This window comes from Dermacentor variabilis, chromosome 9 (genome assembly GCF_050947875.1).
Source record: "Dermacentor variabilis isolate Ectoservices chromosome 9, ASM5094787v1, whole genome shotgun sequence".
Lineage (NCBI taxonomy): Eukaryota > Metazoa > Arthropoda > Arachnida > Ixodida > Ixodidae > Dermacentor > Dermacentor variabilis.
Window position 1 is genome coordinate 136832577 of NC_134576.1, and position 27508 is coordinate 136860084.

Genomic DNA, 27508 nt, shown 5'->3' on the forward strand with positions numbered 1-27508 from the left:
AACTAGCATGTGGAAATCGGCTCAAAAATTTGGATCAGGTCGCAGGAATTAGCGTTAGAATTAGAAAAAGCCCGCAAAACACGTAAAATCGCTTCTCGCCGGCTTTCGCGGCCGCGTTTCTCTCGAGCTCGGGAAAAAACTTTTGTGTCACGGAAAGCTGAACCGGGAATTTTTCAGGATGGCCTAAAATTTTCTCATTGACACTTTTGCTCTGAATATTTGATCAGTTGATTATATTATAATTGCGTAGTTAGGCAAAATACAAAAAATAAGGAAGTATGATTTGCTCCAAGCGAGGCAGACATTATACCCTGGTTCTGTCCAGTTTAGTGGCACTTGCATTATTTTGCAATTTTGGCACAAGTTACGCGGGACACGTGGTATAGGCATGCTTGAAGAGGCCAAGTACAGCTGTTACCATCTAGAGCCCCGGAGCTCCGACTGATCCATGGAGCCCTGAGCCTGTCGAAAACTCGAGGCGCGCGCGATGGGTCACGCCCGTAACGTATACGAATTTGACTGAGCTTGCGTTTCGCAACACATTCTCTCTTTCTTTCTTCTTTTTTTTTTTTTTTAAGCCGGCAGGCTGTATCGTTTGCTTTCGGAAAGGCATAACGCTGTCACTGGGCACACTTGTAAGCTGCGTTTTCTTTTTTTCTTTTTTTTTTTTTTTGTCGAAAAGCAGTCCGAAATAGAGATATGTTTCTCCTTGCAGCGTGTACGTCATAAATGCAGTTTCTGGTGGCTGTTGTTCATACGCTAATACCGACAAGGCTTATTGTCGGTATTAGCCTTATTAGTCGGTATTAGCTCAGCCTTATCGGTGCTACACAGTAACAGTTTTAATCGCTTTATAAGTGCGAGAACGATGAGAGTACGCAACATGAGCGATGTATGTAGCGTTGTGTGCTCATTCTTCTTTATTTTGAATCGCTTTGCTTTTGTTCCTCGCTCATCACCGAGAACGTATACGAAGAAAACCAGAGATAAAGCAAAAATTTGTGCGTATTAAAATACCCTTTATAAGGAACGCTCTCGCTTAAGCATGCTTAAAGAAGCGCTCCTTTAAGCATATGGTGTGTAAGCAATTGCAATTTGCTGCTTATGTACTCGCAGATCGAGAAATGCAGAAGACGCGCTTGTGGCGTTCGTTATAACGGGTATTTGGGTACGCACATCCTTGTTTTATCTGCTACGCGGCACCAAAGGCCGGACACTTCCGCGGATCCATTTCAAGCAGTGCATGTAGACAAGACAGGCGAGCACGATTAAGGAAGGGCACAAGGGCAGCGATTGTCCTGCGTTTTTCCTTATTCGTATAATCGTCCGCTTGCGCGCTGCTTACAATGCATCCCTTCCGGCTTACCCGCTTCAAAACGTTTATTTCTGTTCCCTGACACGGTGCCAGTGCTTGACGGGCATGCACGGCGTTTCAGCCTGTAATAACTGGTAGTTCGTAACATGCGGGATTTATTACGTGTCTTCGACTGTATTCCGCGGCAGAGGATATCAGCGTTCGAAGTTCCCAATCGGTCTCCCTCTCGAAGAATGGACGCTTTCGATGCTATGGCGAGACTCGGCTGCTCATTCGGTCACGGTGACCGAGTCGCTAGCAGCGGTCGACGTTCGGCTGGCGAGTAGAAGGTTGCGCGTTCGAATTCCGTCAGCCGCGGCCGTATTCCGATGGAGGGGCGAAGTTCAGAAAGACTAACCGCGATCGCCGTTTATGGTCAAATCGGCATGCATTCCTGCGCTATAAGGAGTCTTTCACAGCCCTTGTGTATTTTTTTTTCTTTTGCGACGGGCAGTAAATCGTAAATCAACGAGCGTGGCATGGCCGATTGGTGTTGCAGGGATGGATGACAAAATGCACTAGCGATGGGGCACATGGACGGGAGCCTGCGTCGAGCTATACGCGAGCTTCGTATTAAAATGGAGGCGCGCTTCCATTGCTTTTGCACACCGGACGCTGCCTGGTCGCTGTGTGAGCGCAGTGCTATTTGTGGCAGTGTTTTACGAGCCCCTGCGCCTCTGACGTCATTGTAGACGGCGGCGGGTGAGAGCACCGTCACGCGTTCCCACGTCAGCGCAGCGGCTTTTCCTGCGGGCATCCACTTTCCAGCGTTGTCTTACCGATTGACTACGGTGGAGCTTCGACGCTATATGCCGCAATGACCCCCCCTTCCTGTGCCCTTCCTCTGACGGCCTGTCTGCGCCTGCCATAGAGAAATATATGCGTGCGGTACGAGAGATCGGATGGGCAGCTGCTGTCAATGCGAATAACCGAGAATGGCGTCTTGCTTTGGTCGTTGCTATGGTTTCAGAGAGATCGCGTGTACGAATTGTCGTCTGACGCTTTGGTAGTCCAACGGCTCGGGCTAATCACTAGTCCATAATTAATGACTTTTAGCGCACCACCTGAACACACAGTACCGAAAGCCTTGAACATGCACAAGTGCTTCTGCTACTGAGCGGGAGGTGGTGGCTTCGCTGCCGGGCTGTGCCGAACGCATTTCGATGAGCACAGAATACGAAAACTCCTCGTGTACCGAGATTTGGGTGAACATTAAAGAACATGAGTTGGTAAACATTAGACCGTTGCTTCCCTCTGCGGCGTCTCCAGTAGTCGGACTGCTTCTTTGGGAAATGAAATTCCGTAATTTGTTCTCATTTCGACGTTATACAAAACTACTAGCAGCCGTACCGCAGCTACGAGCAGTAGCGTAGCAACGAGGGGGGCCGGGGGGCCGTGGGCCCCGGGTGCACGGGGCCAGTAGGGGGGGGGGGGTGTCAAATACGTCTGAAGACACCCGAAAACTGTCGAGGACGGCGAGGATATCGACAACACCCGTGGGGGGGGGGGGGTGACAGAAGATCTAAGGGCCCCGGGTGCCAGACGACCTAGCTACGCCACTGGGTACGAGCGAACGGTCGACGTTAGCGCGATTTCAAATGGCGAACTTCCCGCCCTTCTGTTCGAACTTGGTGGGCGTCTCGCTTCGCTACCCGTAGATGGCGCCACCATTCTTTGGCCCGCATTCAGCTGCAGCGTGGCGGCGATCGATTTTCGATGTGTTCGGAGTGGACCGGAGAGTTAAATTTGTTCGTTATTCTGAACGTGTATAGTGCCCCGAGGGACAGGGTGCAGAGATTCAAGCTGATTCTGCAGAAGGCTTCTAAGCTTGCCGGGGACTATCCGCTGATCGTGGCTGGGGATTTTAATGCTCCGTATCACGTGTGGGGTTACAAGCATGACACAGTAAAAGGGAGAGACCTTTGGCAGAACGCTGCACGAAGCCTGAACATGTTTGATCCAGAGACGTATACAGAGCCTTATTGCCAAGATTGTGGTGCTTTAGCCACGCTCGAACACATGCTCTGGTCTTGCGAAAGAATTGAAGACTCGGTAATCAAGGATGCGTCCAAGTGGGAGGCTGCACTTCGCAGCCCGGACCTGGATGAACAATTCTGGGCTGTCCAGCAGGCTCACGACGTGGCCGTGAGGCTTGGCCTTCCGGTCCCGACGTGGGAGCGGCCCGCTTAGTGATTAATTATCACTACTTGCAGGACCAAATAAAGTTTTCCTTCCTTCCTTCCTTCCTTCGCATAGAAAAAGACGTGCTTGCTCCCTGGTTCGGATCTGACGAGGTGTTGTTGCTTCGGTCGTAGTCCGTGTAGAATAAAACGCACCAGAAAGTGCTTAGTGAGAAGCTGTGATAATTAATAAACTATGCAGATATAACTATTTGTATAATATGGAAACGGAGGGATTCTCTTTTTATAAATTGAGTTGAATTAACCTTGTTGCGTTCAAGGGAGGAAGTTATATTCTACCTGCTTGCTGTTCGAAGCAAAAGTCTGACTTGCGGCCCAGATTTTAAATAGCAGCCACAAAGACGACGACGATGACGCCAGCATCACAGCAAGAGGGCCGAAGATTTCGAAATACAAAATAAATTAAATGCACAAAGTTTACAACCACTTAACTCTGAAGTCTGAAGCATTATGCATTAATTTACAGCTTACGTGAGATCGTCGCACTGTTTACGTGAGCTTTGCAAGAACTCTTTGAGCTTTGGTTAGTTTATTTATTCCTAGTTTAGTGTCTTTTGCGTTTGTCTTCTCCTGTATTTATTTTTTTATTTTCGTCTTCATGTCGTCTCGGACATCTCACCTGAAGTGACAAGCTGTGCAAGGCCGACATTTTCGGCTTCCATTACTCTCTCTCTCACACACACATTCTTTCTCTCTGTATGTCAAAAACCCTATTCGTAAATTAGAACCATATTTCTTAGCCAGGTGTAATGTACAAAAATATCCTGCTTTGGACGTCCTAATTGATGTCTGTTTTGGTAGCACAGGTGTAGCTGGTTCTTTATTCTAAGCTGTAAACTTGATGCGGTTAGCGAAATATTAGCAATGAAGCCTCGTGCCTAGGGGTCAAATGAACGAAATGATATGACGTCACTGAAACGTGTGCCATGGGCGTTGTTTCATGGGTGAACGCTGACTTCTGTCGCTCTGTATAGTTGTTGCCATAGGGCTTCCCGCAATAATTATTATACGAAACTCTATGGTTGCTGAAAGGTGTTACTGGATCGATGGATATTACTACTGGACAGGGTGCGTCACTCGGTTAGCCTGCGCGATTATATTTAACCATATTAAGCGTCTGACGGATATTGCAGCAAGACTACCTCTGTGTGCACAGTCCAACAGCAGTCATGACACCGATACGCAGTGGCGTTGAATTTATTGTTTAGCAGACTCCATTCCATTATAAAACCACTGATTATGATATTGTATATACAGACGGCGCTTTATCCATCTTGATGTGCCATTCTTGTAGATTAAATGGTTTTCTTATCAACACCATATGTTTAGTTTTTCTTCTGCTTTGCTTTAGAACGGAGTCCCCAAAATGTAGCACCGTTTAACTCTGGATGGATGCTCGTGTTTCAAGACTGGATGACAGGCCATTTACGGAAGCGAAGATCTTGGGAGCCTGGCATCACAGTTCATTAGCCCAGAAAGCAGTTCGAGCGCTTTTTCGCTACCTGAGGTCAACAGATTTGAGTGCCCGACTATAGACATCCTACACCTAAGTTCTCTCTCCCTCTTTCACTCCCCATTCCTCTCCCCACGTGTAGGGTAGCAAACTGGACTCAGTCTGGTTAACCCCCCTGCCTTTCCGTCTTCCCTTCTCTCTCTCTCTCTCTCTCGTGTTTCAAGAAGGACATATACTCGTTACGCTATGTATTCGTTCGTGAAGTCTTTACGTGGACGGATTGATGAGCACATTCCGTGGGCACTCTCTTTGGAACCGGATACGTCAATCGCCACCCTGCTCGTTACATTCACATTTCTACTTCTTTCTGTCACTGTAGCAAGCTAGCAAATCGTTTAACTATATTTTTTTTTTACACTAAGTTAAATGAATATGAAAGGCAAAGTTACCCTTCATTGTGTTTTCTCTGTATAGCTCTGCGCAACCAGCACCTAATTTTATCAATGTTTCCTTTGAAACAGGGCAGTGGTGGACTCGCCTTTATGCTTAGTTTATTATGCATGGGCCCATAGAGAATTCTGCGAAAAGTAAAGTCTTCTTCATTCTTGATTCTGTTCTTAAGTCACCAATCCCCCGGCCGTTTTTTCCAGAGTTACTGTGTATACTTCTGCAGGGAGCAGTGTTTCAATTCAAAAGCGACGCCTATATCGGCTGTGTCTCGAGAATCGATGCAAATTTCGCGATGAATCGAGCGTTCCCGGGGTGTTGTCGGCGGAACCCGTTTCTAGAGCATCTTGCCCGCTGGGTGCCAACAATCGGACAAACTTCACAGCGACGCTGACAGAAGCGCTCGGAGGCAGGCGGCGCGTTGAAGGCAACCAACCGGTAAATCCGCATCAGGGCCCACTTCTTCTTCTTGTGGGTCAAAATGGTTGTAAGGACTGGTTTGATACGCGTCAGTGCCAGGGCGTGACTCTGTCGTCTTTAAACGTAATCACGACACCAGAGGAGAAATAAAAATAAAAATGCGGCTCAGAAGACGGCGGATACTCGCGTGGCTCAAGAAAAAAAAAAAGGGGGGGGGGGTGCCGCTGTAAGCGTGTAGAGGGCGCTGTCGAAATCGCGAAGTGTCAAAAAAATAAAAATAAAGAAAGGAGCAGACGACAAACAAGCAAGCGGGGCGAGAAGGACAAGAAAAAGCACGACGACTAGGCTAAACATCTGCGCGGCGGTCCGTGATGTAGATCCTCTCCGTTTCTCTATTTCTCTCTTCCCCTTTTATCCCCCCCCCCCTCTTTTAGGAACGCAAAGGACCCGCATGCACGCAACGGCACACACAACGTTGCATTTGCACCAGGCCTGTGTATGGAAGAGAACGCGAAATGTAACCACGCCTCATGCGTTAAGCGAGTGCCGCTGTGTATACATGCAAGTCCGTATATGCCCTCGTGCGCGTACGATTGTGCCATGACTTCATTAGTGTGCGGGGCGTCACATCTCAGACATGCGTGCTTTCCACGTACCTGCCTCGATGTGGGGGCCACGAGCGATGGCGCGATCCGAAACGTCGCCTTTCTTCGTTGATTATGTGCCTGGGACTGTGTTTGCGAGAATATGGCACCAGACGGCTTTTCGTGATGCGCAGCCAGATTCCCCCGTGGACGGCACGAGGTCACCGGTACGCCACGTAGATGGCGGTATGTCGGCGCCTGCAGCGACGTTGTCCTGGATGCAGGATTTCGTGACGGCCTCTGCTGTGTGTTCTCCCGTGTCTTCTGCTCACGCGTCAGCTTTCGACACTTGCCATTCCTGGCACTCGGGAATGAAAGTCCTCTTGAACACTGCACTGTTGTGAGAACCGTCATTGGTGTGTAGTTCCTTGCTGTCTTCCGAGCTCGTACTGTCGACTGTGCTTCTTTGCGGTCGAGGTCACTCTCTGGGTATAGTGGCCGACAGGGAGCACCGATGCGACCTAGAACCAACTTGTTTCATGCCCTTCCTGAGGAATGCGCTGTTGCGGTGTAGAAGAACCTTGTCAAAACGTCGCCAACTCGTACAAAGGCAGCAGTTTTCAGTTTCCTTATACTTCTCAACTGATGACTGCGGAGACTTCGTAAACTGGGCCCCCTAACTAAGCGGGCTTCTTTGCAAGGAGTGAGCAGCGAAGTCTTCTGATACCCTTGGCTGTAGCTTGTGATGGCTTTGTGAATGTCCTGGTGCGCCGTGACCCTCTTGTGATCCGGGACAGCTGAGCTCTGAGCCCTTCTTCGTGACTGGTCGGAGTGATCAAGCGCAGTTACTCTTGATTGACTGACCTTTGTCTCTTGGTCAATTCGAACTCCACAAAACGTTCCGAGAACAGCCGTTTTGGCTGCTTCCTGCGTGCAGATGTCTGAAGACCTAAAGCTTGGTAGCTTTAGTGACTGTCGACAAGGGGTTCCACTATCTCAAACGGTTTACTTGTACACTCAGGTTCTCTTGGAAACTGCCTTCACTTGAAATGACGGACCCTCGTTGTTTGAGTAGGCGTACTCACCGATTATCGATCGTGAGTTTGACGGCAGTAGAGCTGAGTGCGGGCTTGCTATAGTGTAGCCCCAGGTGACGTGGTGACGTCATTCTCGGGAGCGCGTTGTGTCATCTCGTGGCCGAGTCGCCAGTTCTTTTGTGACGCCTTGAGTGATTCACCCATCCTTCCATCTTTGACCACAGCCTGTGAATTGCCATCGATGTCGGTCTTTGATCCTGGTCTTGTGCGTGCGTATCTGCAGAAGAGAAAGGTACAGAGAGAACGTGAGTATAGATAACGTCGGATTCGGCACATGACTGTCATAGAAAGGATCAAGTATACGATAAGATTTTCGCGTCACTTCGCGTATGCGCTAGTTAATTTACTTTTAGTGCCTGTAACAGCTGAGTGCCTCGTATAAGCGACAGAAGAGTACCTTTCAGGCAGATTGGCTTCAAGGCTTTGAAGAGATCTCATTCCTCCGGTCTTTCCTCGATTGCGTCTTTCCAGTTGCGCGGATTCAATGCTTACAAGTAGCGTTAGTTGACAAACTGTAAAGTCCAAGAAGCTGCATCTATTTATCGATTTTTTCCCCGCTATCACCCGATTGGCGTGCAATAATTTTTAGTGGTATACGTTCTGTAGGCCTCTAATTCACGAGCGAAGACGGTTTGTGCGGAAACCGGGCGAAAAATTATTCTGCCAGGCCAAATGCTTTAGAGGCTGACAGGTCTTTGTTGCACATGCAAGAGGCCCGCACGTGTGCAACGCTGTGTGAAGAAGGACTGCTTTATCTGCGGCGAAACTGGATTTGTCATGCGCTCGTGGCGAGAGGAGAATACTTTATGAAGGCTTAGAAAAGGAGACAAAAAGAAACGCAGAAAAAGCTTTGGCGAAACTGGCTGTACGGAGGCGATTCTTTGGAAAAAAAAGGAGGTGGCAGTGCTCGCGTCGAGCGCTACACTATATATAGAAAGCAGCGCTATAGGGCGTCTGCAGCCCACCTTGAAGGAGAAAAATAATAGTGGCAAAAGGTCCGAGCCAGATGGAAAAGCAGAGAAAGCCACCGCCTGCAGCGCTGGCTTCAAGGGCATGCCCGGTTCGGGCGTAATCGGTTGTGGTGGCGGCAACGTTTTGTGTCGCGTGCCTCGTCGTCGGTCTTGCACTTGAGTTTAGCTTTTATCCTTTGTTACTTTTTTGCTCATCGTTTCTGCCCTTTAGCGCCTTGTCCATACGGTAGCGCTGCTTCCCAGAAACGCTTGTGCCTGTGGCGCCGCGAGTAGCAGACGGACAGTAGTGCGTGAGCAGACAGGAAGTCGGGCAGCAGACGCCTTTTTGACAAGCAAGAAGGATTTGCGTGGTGGATGAGTGCCGATCGGTGAATGAACGGTTCTTGCGCAATTAGTTTGCGGCGGTGGCGGTTTGATCGTTTTCTTTGCTCCTATTTGACGTTTCCGTTTTAGCTTGCTTATTTGCGTTCCGTCTGCGACCGCGCTTTGATTGCAACGCGGAGACACGTCTTCCGCAGCGTTGGCTTCAGATGGACAGTTGTTGATGAGCAGAAGAATTGTTAACGGCGCAAATCGCAGACGTGCTTCATTCGTAGGTGACAGACAGCTAGAACCTCCGTGCAGACGGCCGTCGTCGACAGGCGAGGAGACGTCTGTTCAGCGGGACAAGTTTTAACCGATGAACGAGCGTTGCTTGGCGCTAATCACAGATGCAGCGGCGGCTGGTTGCCAACGTCTTCGTCGATGTTTCGTCGTCGGTGCCGGCTTATGTGTGACGAGCTGGTGCTTTAGCGTGTACAGGTAGCTCTGGCATGGTGTGCTAATTCACCTCGTGATCGAGTGTGGTGGTGTCTCGTGCGCGTTGCGTTGTGAATAATTGTGTGTTGCTACGGCTGCCTGACGACCTTACAGTGAAAAAGAAAGGAAGAAACCTAAGCGCAGAAGGACTCCTTCGTGGACACCAACCGTTCCGTAAGGAACTTCCAACTTGTTCTCTGCAAGCTGTCTCGCTGTCGTATTTGCACTTGTCGCAACCGAGACTTAGGCGAACGAAGGCTGTCCTTGAACGTCACTGAATTCCACTTGTGCATGAACTCCTTTGAAGCTCGCGCTCGACTTGGCATCGTGAAAACAAGTCGCGTTCGTGACAAATTCGAAGAAGCGAGAGTGGTTGTACGTTTGAAGCGCGTGCTTGTGTTTGCTGTGGTTTCAGGTTTTGCCTTTCGGCAGCGGCTTATTCGTGAAAGCCATCAGCTCTGTCGACACAAGGCCGCCGGAGGCCTTCGCCGTGTGAATCGTTCGGAATAATTTTGTTTGTGAAGAGAACTGCGTTGGCGCTCAGTTTTGGAGGAGTAGCAGCTTCGTGGCAGTGCTTTCCGCGAGATTTGCGTGTGCGGGCGTGCGCTCCTTTTTTTTTTTTTTCTTTTTACTCGTCCGTGATCGCTCTTCGTGTGGCAGAGATTCGTGCGCGTTCCACATTGATTCAAGCCCGGCCGGTAAGCACAACCCAACATCCGTATGTAGTCGCGTTGTAGGCTTTCCGTTCAGTCCTCCCAAGCGTCTGTGCGATTCTGTGCAAGCAACTCGAGGCGGTCGCAAGCACCGCGGTTGCATACGGGCGCTTTTGATTTGCACAGAAGTGATTAGCTTCGAGCCCGCTCGCCTGGCGTAAACTGTGGACGAATTGAAAGCGGCATTCGTAATTTCCTGTTACCCAATGAAAGAAGTCGCGAACTGCTGACCTTCGTAAGCTTGGGCATAAGTGCTCAGGCCGAAGAGGAGCTATTTACGAGCTCACTGGCCAGATTCGATGACGGCAGAGATTTTTACGACTCTCTGTTCGGAAAGGTTATAGTGGAAGGCCTCGTGCACGAAAGCAAAATACGTGGAACTGACGAAGGGTCCTACTCGGAAAGGGGACACTGCCAGCGACTGATTTTTTGAAACTTGCAGCGTTTGCCGGCGGTATTTGTTGCCGTGACAATTTCCTCTACTGGCCTCTCGCTCGCATTTTGTAGCTCACAGTGCGACCCGCCAATCACCCCCAGCGTGCCTCGAGAAATGGCGCGTCACTTGAAGGCGTCTATCTGAAGGCAGTGGTCCTTAGATGCCTTTCTCGCTACGCGTACGTGTCTTTCTGCAAAACTTCCTCGATCGTGTTGTGATTCACGCGCGCAGTTTCACGACACACAGACGTGGTGACGCAGAAAATCAGCTGACTCACAACGTTTACACAAGCAGGCCTTATTGTGGTGCTCGACAACGGTGAGAGTAGGGCAAACTTGCAAACGTGCCTTTAGCGGACACTGCGTCCGCGCGTGTAACCAAAGGTTGCGAGCGTTCTTTTTTTTTTTTTTTTTTTTTTTACAGGGGCCCGTATTCATCGACCGATTTCGAAACATTGCAAACAAGCCTCGATTGTAGCGGCTCCTAGCTGACTAAAACTGTCGAAAGAACGGTCACGCAGTCGTTTCCCAACAATGCTGCCGCTTCTGCTTTTGGCTGTGGTGCTTCTTTGTGTATAGAATTTGCTTGGTCTTCCGTGTTCACTTAGTATTTGCGCCCGTAGAACATCATATCAAGATGAGGAGGAGCCAATTCCGCCGTGTGGTCATTTCGGCCTGAGGAAAAAAAGAAAGAAAAAGAAAAGGAAGGATCACGTGGTACAGAGTGTTGGGAAAGGAGGAGATCCGCGCGGCCACTACGCTTACGGTGGATTGCCTGCGCAATCGTGCAATTTGCCGCCGTTGGGCATGCCGTGACTGACGTGGACAGATATATGGTACGTTTGCCGAGCGACGTTCCCTTCGTCGTGGACGTAATTGCCCCCTCCGCCGACGGCCTTGCTTCTCCTCCTCCAAGCGCGAGTATTCTTACGCACTGCAGAAGGGAAGGCATTCGATTGTGCTGCACCCTTTCGGCAGTGCCCTCCTCCTTCTCCCGATCTTCTTTCCCAGCCGTCCGTGTAGCGCACGACGCCAGGCACTACCATACGTCTAGCTTCTTCGCTCAGCAAATTTGATTTTGCTTCGTTTGACAGCGCCGCGCCCCCTCCTAACTGCGGCTGTTATACATTGTGAAGAGGATCTCGAGCGAATGTGTAAACAACGATCCTTGGGTTAGTTCCTGTTTGCGGTTTGGCGAGAGAGGCTGTGTCTTGCTTCGAGTAACTCGTAAAACCCGGACGTAGTGCACGCGTTTCTAAGGTGTTTTTCTTTTTTTTTTGCGTGTGTGTGTTTATTTGTTTGCGCGTGCTGGACGTATTGCCCAATCGGCGTTCGTGTTCACCACTTGGCTAGTGGATTGAGTGTAGCCGGCCGTCGTCCCCCTCCTGTCGTGTCTACCGCCGGAGCTTTCGATATCGGCACCTTGCGACGTTTCTCTTCATTTTCTTTGTCGAGCGTGGAATTCATGGTCTGCGGAACCCGGAGCGTTTATTCGTGCCTCGTGTGTGTACTTGCGCAATAGTGTGTGTCGCTTTCACCTAACGAAAAAAAGTTGCCCAAATTTTCCCCGCAAATTACAAAATCTTGGATAAAAGTGACAGTGGTGGTGCATGTCCAGCGGCTGCGACGTTCCACGTCGACATCGCACTTGCCCCGGTTAGTCCTATATACTTGTCTATATCTCTGTCCCAATTTTACCGGTTTCCAAAAGAGTCTGGCGACTGCATCGCAGTGAGCTATACCTCCACGAAAGCCGTTGAAAAGAAGCGGTTTTCTCCCATACCGGAGTGGACACTAGATGCGGCATCTGTTGACGAGCGGACCCCTTCGATTTGATTCGTTTGGCTGTTCTTCTGCCCACGTGACTTCACCCGAGAGAGAGGGCGGACGAGAGCTGTTCCATCAAGAGTAAGCTCCAAGTGAACAACACTTTAAACGTCGATTACGTCTGCGAAGCGCTGACCTCCACGACAGAGACGTCAGCGGTTCCCCGGCGTTTAAAAAAGAAAAGAAAGAGTCCGAGAAACGAAATCGGTTCGGACCAGCGACTTCCCGGCATAGCATCGGGTGTTGTGTAGCGCAGAGTTCTCGGAATTGGACACAACACGTCGGCCGGCCCCGTCTCGTGACTTCGAGCCTTTCCTCGTGCTGCTTCTCTCTTTCTAAGTGCAGGCGACACTTTCTCGCTTCATTAGGGTCACGGCGAGATTGTCGCGGGGCCGTAATTGCTGCCTTCGGCGAGTGAGGAGTGCGTTGAAAGGATTACAGACTCGTTATACAGCTGGGGATGAGAAAGCCCAGCCTATTTTATTGTTATATCTCGTTTTCTTGTCGGTTGCTCGGCCGGGATGCCCCGGAAAGAGCGCACTGATAAGTGTGTTTAGCGCCTCATACCTGTACTCCGCCTCCCGAATTGAGGCAGCGACAGCACGCCGTTGCTGTACGAGAGCTGTTGTCTCTGTCGCCTCCTCCGCCCCGTTCGCACGTTCGTATTCTTGTTTGTCGTTCCTCGCCACTTTCTTGCACCAACTGGTAGCCGCTGTAGGCCCCCGTGCTCCCTTCTTTGTTTTACCTTTTTACACCGTCTTCTACATCCATACGACGTATTGTTTGCAGCTGCCCTTACGCGTATAGCACGCCATTCGCTGAACATCTGTTGTCTCTATCGGTGCTTTTGCCCTGTATGTATCGCTTTCTTAGAATTCTTCTCCGAAATCAGCCGATAGGCGCATTTGGCCCTGTTACGCCTCTTTCTCGGTTCCTTTGCCCGGCGCACTGCTTTGTAGCCTGACAGAGCCAATAGTTACAGTCGCGTGTACAGCGCCACATCACTGCATCTGTTGTCCCTATAGGCGTCTGTCGTCTGTTCGCGCGTTCATTGTCTTGATTGCCCTCCCGACACCTCTGATAAGCGTGCTGGGTGCGTGTTCCATTTTTGTGCGCCTTTATCTGCTCGCCGCCTGATAGCTTAATTGGCACTACGCTCGGCAACAGTTGCCTGTATAGTAAAGGTACATCATTCGTCATCACACTGTCGCGTCCACGAATTCGTGTCTGTCATTTTCCTCGGTTCTCTGCTGATAACCGCGCCAGACTGTGTCTGTTCATTCGTTAACCTCTCGCCTGTACATCGCCTGAACGTAGAAGTTGCGACCGATAGCTTGCTGTAGAGCTTCCCGATTTGCTCCTTTGTGGAATAGTTTTCGTCAATTGTCTCTCTCTCTTTGTATTGCGTGTCTTCGCAGCTCTCGATACTGGAGTTCTTACCACCTCAACTGACTGCATCGGGAAAGACGTCAGGCGCGCGAAGGAGAGGTAACGCGAGCCTTCCTGGCATCTCATCGATCCATTTTGTCGAACGTACGCGTTAGTTTCTGTTTGTTCGGAGACAAAACGAAACGAACCATAGCGTTGGCGGAGCGGATTCCAGAGACATGTCTGTTCTTGTCGGCACTACTTAACTCTCCGGGAGAAGAGAGCCGAGCTGAATGAACGCTAGCGGGGAGCCCCTGTCGTTTAGGTGAGCATCCCGAACGCGCCTATAATAACTATTGTAGGGGCGGCGCACGCGGCCTTGAGACCGCACACACCTTGCATAAGGTTCTGCGCTCTCTCAGAAAGAACAGGCATTGTCTTGTTTTGTTCTCCCTCCGAGGGCGTTTCACTTCTTGTTCACCCGTATTATCTCACAGCTGAAAGTAGGAGGGTTAGCTTCTTTGTTTATTTTTTTCTGCATCCTTTCTTATTTGTGGGGTGCCACCCAGGCGCTGTCGACGAAGGCGCTTGCGCGTCGGTCTTGCAATTTGAATGCGAAAGCGCTTACCGAGAGAAAAGAAAGACTAGAGGAGACAGCGGTAGTACTGGACCTCGAGTTCTTTCGTGAAGTAGTTAGAAGTAGATGCGCGCGGTGTTCGGAGGTGGTGACATAACCGCAGAACTCGTGAGAGCCCTCCCCGCGTCTTCGCGGTGTGCCGCAACCGCTGGAAACCGCGTCGCAACACGCGCGAGCCCAGCGCGACCGAGTCGGCATAGTTTCGAGCGCGAGTCGGTGGGGAGCTGGTCGTCGTGTATGGAACGTGTGTGCCGGAGCGAGGCTTCCTATACTCCTCGTATTGACTTTCGTCAGTTGCGGTTTTGTTTTCGTGCGGCTCGATATTGATCTTCTCTTTCCCCCTCTCTAATTTTACTTGTTTCTGTCGCTACCTCCTAGCTCGGGTTTCTTTCTCTCTTTCATTTTTCTCCCGCCAATTAGCGGAGGCGCGGGGAGAAGGCGACGGAATTTCCCGGCGTTCTCTCGCATTTTCTTTTTATTTCTTTCTCTCCTTTCTTTACAACCGTTCTTGCCTGGTAGACGAGAAAGGCTGCGGGATTTCTTTCCTTCTTTGTTCATACCGACGGGCAAGCTAACGCGATCTTGCGTCTCCGTCTATCTCTCCATTCTGGAAGCCGCGGACAGGCGGGCTATCTGCTAAGCGACCAAGCTGCCCGCGCGCAAGGGGGCTGGGTGAGCCAACGACCTTCGAGACCAATTCATTTCGGCGCTCGTTCCGCACTGCACTGACGGCGATCGGGGTGTTTGGCATTTTCTCTCGCTTTCTCGTTCAGTAGTTTCTGTTCCCCTTTTCTTAATTTTATTTGTTTCCCCCCTTATACTCTGTCTTGGCAGCGGAAGTCTGGGCAAGAAACCAAATCCCTTTTGGCGTTTCTGTTTCCGGGTGGCCTTTTTGTTTGCTCTTTTTGTTCCTGCAAACAGTCTTTGGTGGGGGAATCGCCCAGAACTGGCTTTTCCCTGTCGAGCGGGGCAACAGGATTGTTGGGGGGGCATTGCGACTGTTTGATGGGCTGCCGGTTCCGTGTTCTTTTAGCGCGCCGGCGCTTGGGCCTCAAGATGAAGTGGGTGCAAGTGGAATCGATGAGCTGTTTCTCTTAATCCCAACTTCCGAATCTCAGAGGCACGTCGGGCGGGGGTGCTTGTGGCGCGACTGTACGTAACCGGGCCGTGTCATCCGTTCTTGTCGCTTGTGGCCTTCAGTGATTTGCGAGTGCATCGGACGCCCAGTCGACTGCTCGCCGGACTCGGTCACCAAGTGCCCCGAAGTTCGCTCTGCGTCGACGCTTTAGGAATTCGCTGGCGCGACAAATGCTGCGACCTTGTCCGACGCTTCTTGCCTGGCAGTCCGTTTTCCGGTGGGATCCGTTCAGCCGCTCGTCAACGAGCTCGCGGAAGGAATCGTCGTGGGACATTTGACACTTCGACATCTTTAGACCACTGCTAGTCCGGTATTATTTTTGGCTTCAGATATTCCAAGTACTGACACGTCTGAAGCTTCGCGCGGAAGATATCCCGTGTTCTTCAAGAAGTAACCTGCATACGGCTGGCAGTTGCCTTTCCACGATACTCCAGGACACGCCTAATAAGTCTGAGTGACTTATCGTTGCAGAAGCAGCGGATGGTGGGACTGCCGGTTCCTTCTCAGCTATGAACGTCAATGTGTCTTTGGGCTGAACGGGTGCGTGCGTGTGTGTGGGACCGAATATAGCGGCCAGTGACCTCAGCGGTGTGCCACTGTACGCGCTTCCAGTGAAACCTCTGCCCGAAGGCGTCAGCACCAGGACGCGATGTTTGCCGTGAACAGCTGTAGCTTGTGCTTCGCCAGTTACGACCCTCGAGGGCACCATTAAAGAACGGTGTTGCGAAGGACACCTTCGCGGCTATCCGGGCGGCTGTCGTCAACGCGTCTCTCTGGTGAACGCGAAGGAGCGGGGAGCTGCGCTCAGCGATCTCGGCCCCCGGAGCTCCGCCAGCGCATCCCGGCCGGAGTACACTGCGTCATGCCGATGCTGCAGGTCAAACGCGTGCTGGCGGACATGCCGTACAGCCAGGTGTCGTGCGTGAACTGGAAGCGCAACTGGCAGGTGACGGTAGCGCCGGACGTGATACTGAAGGCGCCCGGCGCCCCCGACGTGGTTCCCAAGGCTCCGGTCAGCATCCTGGTCAAGCGGGACAACAAGCCCCGCAAGAGCGGCCTGTGCGAGCAGTGCCTCAGCGTAAGTCTCGTGTATATCCGTATACAGACGTGCGTGCGTATGACGTGGGGCGAGCTGGTACGTTGCCGTCTGAGTGAGTACCCATTGGCTCGACTCTCAAACACCCGCAGAGTATATATATATATATATATATATATATATATATATATATATTGGGTCGGTGTGCGTATGCTGTTGGGCGTGTCTTCCGGGCACAGTTTTGTTTCATCTGCCCTCGTGGATGTGTTACGTTGATTTGTAATGTTACTTTCTGCTTGTCAGTCTACTTTTCGTATTGTTCTCGGGGCTTATTTTATAATTTATTATTATCTTCTATAGTGTGGTGATCAGCGCAGACTACAGAACAGGAACAGAAAGAAAGACAAAGCACGCGCGCTTAATATGTATACGCATATATATTCTACGGCTGCTATTAGTATTGGAGTGGAAGAAAAAAGAAAAAGAACCAAGGCGCTCGTTTACTTATTCTTTGAAGTGACTTAAATTCCTGCTAATTAAGAATAAATATATTTCCATCTCATAGTCCAGCTGTCACTTTGAAACACACCAAACTCAGTCACTCATTTAACGAACGTCGTTCTGGAGCAAGGAACAGCGCAGCCGAGCTATGTGTACATGTTTCACCCCGTTGAGTGCAATCGATCACTAGGATTTCTTACTATACCAGTGGTCATCATTTGAGACCATGTCCAGCCCGGTTCCTTCTACGAGCTTCCGCGAACAACCGTTAGAAAAGAACGGTTTGAATGCGGCAAGCACCGTGTACGCTGCATGGAGCCCTTGTGGTGGCATTTGTTACAAGTCAACGCCATGTAAAAAAAAAAATAAAAAAATAAAAGTCTTCGTTAAACGAAATCCAGAGCAAAGAGTTGCCTTATACGATAGGTCGAGTCTATGTTTAAGCGTGCTCGAGCCGAGTTAGTGGCGTGCATTGGTGCGGCAGTGACTGTTTTCTGTAGGCATGCACTAGAAGGTAATATACACCTGGAAAAAATAAATCTGCTGCCCTTGGTTGATGCTGCTTAGGTCACGAGTAACGCATTATTACGGCGGTCTGCTCTAAAAGCCTTACCAACATTCTTTAATGAAAGCGATCTGTGTATTAACACTTGGCTTGTCCTGATCGCGGGCGCGCGCGTGTGTAATATTTGGCTGATTTTGTTGATTAACTTGTGTTTAATTGCAGAAACTGCAGAATCTCGCTGCTTTCTCGTTGCTGTTTTTTTCTTTAAAAATATTTTTCTGTGTTGACTGCTCTAGCACGTTCGCGAAATGTGCTTTAATTACCGCCGAAACATTCTTTTGTGCCACCTCACGTCGTCATCATTTTATAACGGAACACTTTATGGTTCGTACCGAAGCGAGCGACCAGAATAGTTGCCAACGTTTTCAATTTATGCCGAATTAGCCACTAACGCGCGGCAAAAAGCGTTACCACAACGGAACTCATTGCTATACACGAAACAGTTTTGTGTTCGCCCCGCTGCCCACACCGGGCGCCCTCCTCGCATTCTGTAGGTCACATCGATTGCGTGGCTGTACGAGCAGCACGTTTGTTCTGCGCTTTGTCGTACGAGTGGTACACAGCCGGCCGCAAAGAGAGCGGAGGCCATTTGTCTTGACTTTCTCTAGAATTCGGAATTCCAATGCGTACCGCGTTGCGCGAGGCGAAACTGGTCTGTGGTATGCGCGCCGCAAAGCAGTCAGAGGGGGGTGGGTCAGTGAAGCTATAGAACCGTCAACTATTTTTGACGAATGAAGTACGCACCTCAGAGTTCGAACAATGGAGAGCTTTAGATTAGGGGACGCAAGGGGCTTGCGTAGGCAATAACTAGAGGCCACGGTACTGCGCATGCGCAGTATACCGTCGCGCCTAGTTCTTGCGTACGCAAGTCGCTTGCGTCCCCTAATCTAAAACTCTCTAATGTGAACAAAAATGATAATAAAGACGATGAAGTCTTCGAAAAATTACACGTACATTACGAAGAAGGATATATAGGTGGAGGCACGTAGTAGAAATGTAATTCAACGCACTTGCAAGGACGCGCCGCGATAGCTTAGTGGTTACGGAATTCTGGATGTTGAGCACCAGGTATAGCCGGTTCGGTTACCGGCAGCCGCATTCCGATGGGTGTGGGCGGAATGCAGAAACGTTCGCGTATACTTATATCTTGGCGCACGTTAAGGAATCCCAGGTGGCCCAAATTAACCCGGAGATTCTGACTATGCGGCGTCCGACGGCGCTGTATCGGAGCTTAAAAAAAAAAAAACCATATTTGTTATTTAGGAATTGTGAAGAGATACTGGTAAAGTGAAACGTACTCGCGACTGAAATAACTAACACGGGGCGCTGCGGAGTTTGGCTGTACAACGTGCAGCACGACGCGATGCATCCGAGGTCTTTGCATCCCCACTGTATACACAACGCTGCCTTTGATGATTTTTCTTGCTCTGTGACGTCTCTGTGATTTTTCTTGCTCTGAGAGTTGGGTAGCCGCACGACAAGGGGGGAGCGTCATTTTAGTTGGCACACGAGAGGTACACCGCGGTTTAACGAGGCCGAAGTGGTCGCGGTGTGTGTGTATGCAGGCGGGCCCGCACGGGATTCTGATATGAAGCTCGCCGGCGTATTCCGGTACACCGTTGGTCATGGAGGCGAAGTATACGCGTGCACTGCTCGGAACAGTGCGAGCTCACGTGCCTGCTGTTTCGATTCCCTGCTAAGGCGCGGATGCGGTCCTCCCGGTGTTTTCCGGCGTTCGAGGCAGCGGCCAGCGAAACTGGATACGTCGATTGCCAGGCATCTGCTACCTGTACGGTGGTCGAGCACGTTAAACGTGGCTAACAGCGGCGCGGCGGTCAGCGCGATCGGCCGCTATACCACAGTGCACAAGTGCGCGAAGGGCGAGCGCTAAAAGAAGATGAAATCTTCGAAAAAAATAAAATAAACAAGTTATGAAGAAGAAGGTGGAGGTGGAGGCACGTAGTAGAAATACGTTGCAACACCCGCCGTGGTTGCTCAGTGGCTATGGTGTTGGGCGGCCGAGCACGAGGTCGCGGGATCGAATCCCGGCCACGGCGGCCACATTTCGATGGGGGCGAAATGCGAAAGCACCCGTGTACTTAGAGTTAGGTGCACGTTAAAGAACCCCAGGTGGTCGAAATTACGGCGTGCCTCCACTACGGCGTGCCTCATAATCAGAAAGTGGTTTTGGCACGTAAAACCCCATAATTTAAATACGTTGCAACGTACAGTTGCAAGGACACGCCGCGATGGCTTAGTGGTTACGGCATTCTGGATGCCTGACCTAGTTCGGCGTGCGCGACGGGGTTGTGGCGAAGCTTTTTCGCCCCATTTTTTTCTTTCATTTTTATTTTCGTTCGGAAAACTTACGTTATCTATTTTACATGCACGATATGCGCAAGGTGACTGCTGCTTCGCTTAGCCGTGGTGTTTGCATGAAGTAGGTTGCTCACTGCTTTTCTCGTAGAGAACAGAAACGAGAAGAAAAGGAATCGAAGGATCTGCTTACGATAAAAACACGCATTCGCATACCACGTGCAGCGTTGGCTTGTGCTTCATGGCCTGATCGTAACTGATTATTGCGCCTCGTCCTCTTTGTGTCACCGCGTATGGCTGCCGCGCAAGCTAAGGATATATATATATATATATATCCGAGGTCTTTAATTCCATTTATCACTTTAATTTTCATTAATTTATCGTTTCTTTATATCATTTATTAAGCACAAGTGATTTCCCCTATGTTGTCCTTGGTGTCGTTGTTTGTTGGCTTCTTATGATATATATATATTAAACCAATGTTACCTCACCTCTTGCGTGAATATAAACTAATTCTGCATGTTCCTGTATTGGTCGAAGTATCCTGCATTTTAGCTAACCAAGGTTGTGCTCGTCTCAGAACTGCCCATTTCCTTCATACGCTCACTTGAGATGCAATTGCTTCGATACTTGCACAGTTTCAGATGGGCGCTTACTGATTTGCATTAGTAGTTTGTGCAGCGCGTGTAATGCTGTTCCACCCCATAGTTTGCGCGATATGACGCGTGTCCACCGTGTTTAAGCAGAACGATTTACCGACGTTGTTCAGGAGCACCAGAAGCTCCAGTGATGCGATTTTCGCTGGTGTACCGGCCGTGCTCGGTGGCGGGTGAGCACGTTGTGCGCCGCATTTATCCCATATAACAGGGTCGCTCAAAGAAAAGATTGAGTGCGGGTGAGGCGTTTGCGTCACAGAATGCATTACCCCGCCGGCTATCGCGTGAAATTATGCGTTGCAACACGCACACGCTCCGCATCGCAATGGAGCCAGTAGCCTCAACGCAAGCTCCCCGAAATTCGCCGCAACGCTTTATTGCAAGTGTCGTACAAGCACCAGTTTCGCGTTCTCTTCGCACTTTAAGAACAAATGGATTCTAGCCCGGGGGGCTAGAATTGCAACCTTAGGTAACGGAACAATATAGTGATGCCGCTATAAACACGAAAGTTAAGATCGAAATCAGATAGGCAAAAGGCTGGGTGGCGATCGATGTAGATAACCCTGAATAAATCAAGCAGGCGAGGGGACTATTTGTCGCCTCCCCGTTTCAAAGGAGATACCAATAAACGTCATAATCATCGTCGCGAATAGCCTACACAAGGGAAGCAAATTCGACGGTATTATGATTTTGATTTGGCTAGGGATTTTTCGTGGGACTGAATTTAATTTCAGAAAGTCTTCTCGCGTCACGCAAACGTTCCTGTGGCTGAAGCCTTGCATAGGGGTCCCGACGCAAAAGATAGCCCAAGGCCGAGTTGACCGGATATGGCATAGAGTTTCTTACAGTTGCTCGATGTAACTTTGGCGCTGCGATCGTATAGCCACAGCTTGTGAATAATGAATAGTACATGGATTTCTCTCGTCTTCGTGCGCGGGGCTTCAGACTTTCTTGTGGCTTCATTTATTACCCTTTATCTTGGCCTAAATGAAGCTACAGAACAGGTATTCAGCTTTATCTCAGGAAGAGTACCTTAGTATTGAAGCAGTGCACGACAATATTATGGGCATCATTAAGGAGTGTGCAATAGATGTCGGTGGTAACTTCGTCAGACAGGATACCTGTAAGCTATCGCAGGAGACGAAAGATGTGATCAAGAAACACCAATGTATGAAAGCCTCTAACCCTACAGCTAGAATAGAACTGGCAGACCTTTCCAAGTTAATCAACAAGAGAAAGACAGCTGAGATAAGGAAGTATAATATCGATAGAATTGAACATGCTCTCAGAAACGGAAGCCTAAAAGCAGTGACGAAGAAACTAGGAATAGGCAAGAATCAGATGTCTGCGTTAAGAGACGAATCCGGCAATAGCATTACTAATATGGATGAGATAGTTAAAGTGACTGAGGAGTTTTATAGAGATCTATACAGTACCAAGGCACCCACGGCGATATTGGAAGAGAGAAAAGTCTAGAGGAATTTGCCATCCCACAAGCAACGTCGGAAGAAGTAAAGAAAGCCTTGGGGGATATGCAAAGGGGGAAGGCAGCTGGGGAGGATCAGGTAACAGCAGATTTGTTGAAGGATGGTGGGCAGATTGTTCTAGAAAAACTGGCCACCGTGTATACGCAATGCCACATGACCTCGAGCGTACCGGAATCTTGGAAGAACGCCAACATAATCTTAATCCATAAGAAAGGGGGCACCAATGACTTGAAAAATTATAGACCGATCAGCTTACTGTCCGTTGCCTACAAAGCATTTACTAAGAAAATCGCAAATAGAATCAGGAGCACCTTAGACTTCTGTCAACCAAAAGACCAGGCAGGATTTCGTAAAGGCTACTCAACAGTAGACCAGATTCACACTATCAATCAGGTGATAGAGAAATCTGCGGAGTATAAGCAACCCTTATATATAGCTTTCATTAATTACGAGAAAGCGTTTGATTCACTCGAAACCTCAGCAGTCATGCAGGCATTACGGAATCAGGGTGTAGAGGAGCCGTATTTAAAGAATACTGATATATGAGCCACCGTAGTCCATATGTGAGAAAGCAACAAAATCCCAATAAAGAAGGGCGTCAGGCAGGGAGATATGATCTCTCCAATGCTATTCACAGCGTGTTTACAGGAGGTATTCAGAGACCTGAATTGGGAAGAATTGGGGATAAGAGTTAATGGAGAATACGTTAGTAAGTTGCAATTCGCTGATGATATTGCCTTGCTTAGTAACTCAGGGGACCAATTGCAATGCATGCTCACTGACCTGGAGAGGCAAAGCAGAAGGGTGGGTCTAAAAAATAATCTGCAGAAAACTAAAGTAATGTTTAACAGTCTCGGAAGAGAACAGCAGTTTACGATAGGTAGTGAGGCACTGGAAATCTACTTAGGATAGGTAGTGACCGCGGATCCGGATCATGAGGCTGAAATAATCAGAAGAATAAGAATGGGCTGGGGTGCGTTTGGCAGGCATTCCTGCAGATCATGAACAGCAGGTTGCCATTATCCCTCAAAAGAAAAGCGTATAAAAGCTGTGTCTTACCAGTGCTCACCTACGGGGCAGAAAACCATGGAGGCTTAAGAAAAGGGTTCTGCTTAAATTGAGGACGACGCAACGAGCTATGGAAAGAAGAGTGATGGGTGTAACGTTAAGGGATAAGAAAAGAGCAAATTGGGTGAGGGCACAAACGCGAGTTAATGACGTCTTAGCTGAAATCAAGAAAAAGAAATGGAGCATGGGCAGTACATGTAATGAGGAGAGAAGATGACCGATTATCATTAAGGGTTGCGGACTGGATTCCAAGAGAAGGGAAGCGTAGTAGGGGGCGGCAGAAAGTTAGGTGGGCGGATGAGATTAAGAAGTTTGCAGGTACAACACGGCCACAATTAGCACATGACCGGGGTAGTTGGAGAAGTATGGGAGAGGCCTTTGACCTGCAGTAGGCGTAGCCAGGCTGCTGCTGCTGCTGCTGATGATGATGATGAAATTTAAAAGCAATGTATGATATCTTGAATACAGATGTTAATAAGACTCTGGAAGCACGCATAATCACTGCTAATTGCAGTGGTTCCTCTTGCCCATGCGTCCGTGGCGTAATGGTTTTTATGTCGGGCTTCCGTGCTGGGGGATCCTGTGTTCGAATTCTGCCGTCGGGCTATTCTTCATAAAGGGTATTTGATTATTTATAGCGCAGTACTTTATTAAAGATGACCCCTCTGCAAAGTCACGAAGCCGTTTAAAGCCGGACCGACGAACTTTACGCAAATCCATATGTACTAACCATCAATCCCCCGCTGGCTGAACTGCCCTGCTTGTAGCTCCCGTAGACACTAGCGCCACATTTCCGTCTAGTAATTGTATGAAACCCTATGGGATATGGAAGTTCCACATATCTTTTTCTCTGGGTCACAAGAAACGAGGCAGAACAGAAGTAAATGATCTGTGTATTTAGCTTGATTGCAGACATTGCATATATAGAACTGTATGTTGACATGTGATGCTTCACGTTTCTTCTGTTTATTTTTATTTCGCCCCTCCAGAGGCGCTGTTGCGTGGAACAGCGCACCGGCTTCTGTTCAAGCGCGGATTTACGGGCCAGCAGCTTAGACATATCGCCTCCGAGATCTGGCAGAAGCGCGACAAATATCTGGGAGAGAAGATATTACTAGTGCTATCGTCCACTATTACCTATATACTCTTAACGTAGCTACATATACGGCGTCTGTCATAACCGTTGTCTTGCAGTGAGACGCTGAAATCAATCAATCAATCAATCAATCAATCAATCAATCAATCAATCAATCAATCAATCAATCAATCAATCAATCAATCAATCAATCAATCAATCAATCAATCAATCAATCAATCAATCAATCAGTTTACCAACGCGAAGAAGTAAGTCGCTATCTGTAGCACCGGTCCAGCCTGCGAGCGCATCAACGTTGGCGCATCCTTCGCAGGCTACGCCTTTGCGTGCGTGGTGGGTCGCGACAACGGTCCAGCGGGTCGCTGTGGTCGGCAGCCGAACGGTCAGCGGAGCTCTCGTTTTCACGTGAGACGGGGGGAGCGCCAGTGTGTGGCGTGCCTGCTGCCCCCGCTGTTTCGAGTGCGCCTTGACTTTTCGGGCTATGCGTGAGCCGTGTCGAGGAAAGCGTTGCACGAAGCAACGGATCGCTGGGCGCGGCCGTATAGCAAAGGAAGAAAGCAAGAAACCACAACAACGAAAAGAACGAAAAAAGAACGCTCTCTGTTCTCCCGATTGCCGTCCCTGGACTTGGAGAGGAGGAGGACGGTCTGCGAGACCGACAGGTCCCCGTCACCTCGACAGTGTGCACGGCGTGCACTCGCAGGCCGAAGAAGTGCGCCTTCGGACGAAGCTGGTAGTCGGGATTCCTTGCGTACTTTTTGACTGTAGTGTACTAGATTGCAGTACACTATACCCTCAGGACTTGCCGTTTGCTGCGCTAATGAAGACGTCGCCGGAAGCGGCGGCGCGGATTTTTGACGACGCCGATTTGTGCCGTTGGTGGCTGCAAGCCTGGGGCATGTGCTTCCTGCGTTCTTGAACCATTCTGTGTAAACTTGTGCGCCGGCCAACATCACCGTTGGACAAGTGTTCTGAAATCCAGGCCGCGATCTCCTGTCGTCTCCCGTGGATTTGCCATTCGACACGCCATTATATCTGCAACGTCGCGATACTCTACGGTGGTTCCTGTTGACGCCTGCTGCCGCGGGCCCTGTTGTGAGTGGCTTGAGAATCGTGCAGTGAACATCGCAGCACTTTGTCCCAAAGGTCCATGCTGACCTTCCGGGACCGGTGCGTCATCTTGGCGGGGAACAATGACTGCCGCCGGATGGTGCCCCTGTATGACCTCACCGAAGAGGGATTGTTCTCGGGCTCGTGCGTATATTTGAAGGCTCGTCGGTTCGTAAGACGTGCGCCTGACGTGCTACGCATTCGGCCGTGAACGAATCAATACGCTGCGCATTTGGGACGCGAACGGCAGCGACCGCCGTTTGCGCGGTACTGACGCACCTTGCGAGCCCGTTGGGGGGCACTGTGCGTCTGCCGTGCAGCGCTTTGAGGCCGCGTTCTAGTTGCCTATGTGCAGCGCCGTGTGTATATCCTGACACGCCACTGACCGTTCCAGTGCGAAGACTGAATCCTCTCTCTCCGTCTCCTCACTTAGCGTGCTGCCAGAAAGCTGGAAACGCTTCGCCGGCGCGCCCACATGTGCAGTGTAATTCCATGGCCAGCGTTTGTACGCAACGACGGACACAACGCGTGAGTCGTTAACTACAACAGCGTTCTTTGCGTGGGACCGGCTGTAGCCGTTGGAAGAACTGTCGCCGTATACGTGTCAACATGTCCCTGTTCCTGCGTCAGCGTTGGTTTCGGACGGACCTGATGCCCGTCGAGGGTGCTGCGTGGTCTCTCCACGAAAGTGTCGGCGACGTCGTGTGCGCCAACGGCGGCGCGTCTTCGACGATGCACGCCCGCATCTCCGTAAGTGGATCGACGCGATGCTCTTTCTTATATGGGGGGTGAATGGCGGTGCATGATGGCGCCCCGCCACTTGTCACGTCGTTTTGGCGAGTATGGCATTCGCTTCTTTCTATGACAAATGAGTCTAATAATTTTTGGAGGCAACTCTGCTGACACGCACGTCGGAGTTGATGCACAGTGGTTGTTACCCACCGGAGCACTTGCCGAAGCTTCGGTCCCCGTCTCTGGTTGGATGAGACGCGGGAACACGCTTTTGCAAATAAACGCTTGAGCGACCAGCACGTATACTGTCTGCGTGATAGCGCTGTTTGCGGGGCCTGTCTGCGAAATTCTGTAACGTGGTATAACTTTTCCAGACAGACAGTTTGTTAAAAGCACGCCGTGCTCTGCACTGAACTATCTGGTCGTATTCTATGTGCGTGCGTGCGTGCGTGCGTGCGCGTGCGTGCGCGTGCGTGCGCGTGCGTGCGTGCGTGCGTGCGTGCGCGCGCGTGCGTGCGTGCGCGTGCGTGCGTGCGTGCGTGTGTGTGTGTGTGTGTGTGTGTGTGTGTGTGTGTGTGTGTGTGTGTGTGTGTGCGCGCGTGTGTGCGTGCGCGCGCGCGCGCGCGCGTGTGTGTGTGTGTGTGTGTGTGTGTGTGTGTGTGTGTGTGTCACGTAGTGATCACTGGAAATAGATTGACATATGCTTGATTTCCACATGAGTGTGGTTGTAGCGCCGTGGCAACGTCTTGGGTGTCAACTGCGCGCCCTACCATATATAGAGCGCTCATATATCCTTCCCGCGGGATACAGACCTCAATAATACTGTAAATAACTTTTGTGTTAGTGTGTCTGCGCTATATTGTATGTGATAGTACGTGCTTTGTTTCTGTTCCTATCTCACTCCATTTTTTTCATCCCTCACCGTTTCAGCTGTATACTAGTGCGCCAGTCCTGTAGCTATAGGCTAATCTTTCCTGCCATCCTTAAACTTTCTCTCTCTCTTTATTTACATAATTGTCGCTGGATTGAGCCATACCATAGCAGAAGGTTTAGACGTTGCGATCTAAAGGCACAAACATTGAGCACCAGGAAAGCGTACGAAAAACAGCAGGTCTGAACAGCGTCATACGTAACAACGTGCAGCGGCGGTGCACGGTAAGATTCGGGGAATCTAATTTCTGCAAGGTTATACAGGCCAGCCGTTCTACAAGGGGGAAAAAAATATACAGCGTTGGCACAGGCACTGAAGCGCTCGAGCGTCTTCAGTGCCTGCAAGACGTCCGCGGGGTTTTCGCAAATTGTCGACGAGTAGTACGTCTGCCAGATTCCTGTAGTCTCTGCGAGCGTACAGGAATCTAATCGAAGTGTTCTACGAGGGTGTAGAACACGTTAGTCTGATGACTCACGAATCGGCACGTTCTTGCTCGCGCATGCAACTGCAGCGTGCAAGTAGTTATGCGACGTCCCTCTTCGGCGCTGTTTAAGTACTTCACTCAGT

General features: G+C 50.0%; 1 protein-coding gene and 1 long non-coding RNA gene across 5 annotated transcripts in view; one reads left to right on the forward strand and one right to left on the reverse strand.

Annotated features, from left to right (window-relative positions):
- LOC142557637 (adenosylhomocysteinase-like 1) overlaps positions 1-27508 on the forward strand; it is a 271459-nt gene that overhangs the window by 24744 nt on the left and 219207 nt on the right. The window contains exon 1 of one of the 3 annotated variants that reach the window (XM_075669611.1): positions 15353-16521. The exons of 1 other annotated variant lie outside the window; for it this stretch is intronic. In XM_075669611.1, coding sequence (XP_075525726.1) covers positions 16306-16521 — 216 coding nt within the window. In that variant the 5' untranslated portion in view covers positions 15353-16305. Of the gene's footprint in view, positions 1-15352; positions 16522-25872; positions 26029-27508 lie in introns of those variants that run through there. One more of the 3 variants, XM_075669612.1, reaches the window with a different exon arrangement.
- LOC142557641 (uncharacterized) overlaps positions 1-27508 on the reverse strand; it is a 137416-nt gene that overhangs the window by 3614 nt on the left and 106294 nt on the right. For both annotated transcript variants that reach the window (XR_012822802.1, XR_012822801.1), the window contains one exon: positions 6532-7773. This is a non-coding gene — a long non-coding RNA (uncharacterized LOC142557641). The remainder of the gene's footprint in view (positions 1-6531; positions 7774-27508) is intronic.